Source organism: Portunus trituberculatus, chromosome 35 (genome assembly GCF_017591435.1).
Source record: "Portunus trituberculatus isolate SZX2019 chromosome 35, ASM1759143v1, whole genome shotgun sequence".
NCBI lineage: Eukaryota > Metazoa > Arthropoda > Malacostraca > Decapoda > Portunidae > Portunus > Portunus trituberculatus.
Window position 1 is genome coordinate 20,313,766 of NC_059289.1, and position 564 is coordinate 20,314,329.

The 564-nt window shown below is 40.8% G+C and overlaps 1 protein-coding gene across 1 annotated transcript in view; it reads right to left on the reverse strand.

Moving 5' to 3' along the window:
* LOC123513301 overlaps positions 1-137 on the reverse strand; it is a 10,107-nt gene extending 9,970 nt beyond the window's left edge. Inside the window, exon 1 of the mRNA XM_045270389.1 lies at positions 1-137. This exon is cut by the window's left edge and continues 4 nt beyond it. Coding sequence (XP_045126324.1) covers positions 1-11 — 11 coding nt within the window. The 5' untranslated portion in view covers positions 12-137.
* Between the last annotated feature and the right edge of the window lie 427 nt (positions 138-564).

Sequence of the window (564 nt, forward strand, 5' to 3'; positions counted from 1 at the left end):
TTGAGAGTCATGATGTCTCACTTGCGTTCGTCTTCTGATGCGCTCTGAGGACTGGATGTTGTTGTCATGACGAGGCGCGTTGTCTTTAAGTTCTTCAGTGTTCGGACTGCCAGTTGTTGCCACAAATCTGGCTTATGGCATGCGCTGCTTCTTCAGGAGAGGATATCATAAGCTACACGATACAAAAGGGGTTGTCTCTAGTCATTTTCATTTTTTTAAGATGTATAAATTGATAATTATCATCCAAATTCGTAATATAATGTAATGGAATAAAAATCTGGACACTATTACCGCCCGTGGGAAAATTTTCTCCTTTTCTCCTGCAGATGTTACAAGCTATCACTTTCTCTTTTTCTCTTACATCGTCACAGTCTACCACTCACGTCTTGGGAGGCTTAGTAGACACAAACAATTTTACAGGGAATGTAAAAAAATTGTCATGCCAAGTGCTCTTCTGATCTTGCTATAATTACAAGTTTCCCTTCCTTCTGTTCTTCTCACCCATGTTCCTTTCTCTCACCCCTATTCTGTCCATCTCTCTAAAAGCGGGTTTACACGTGCCAA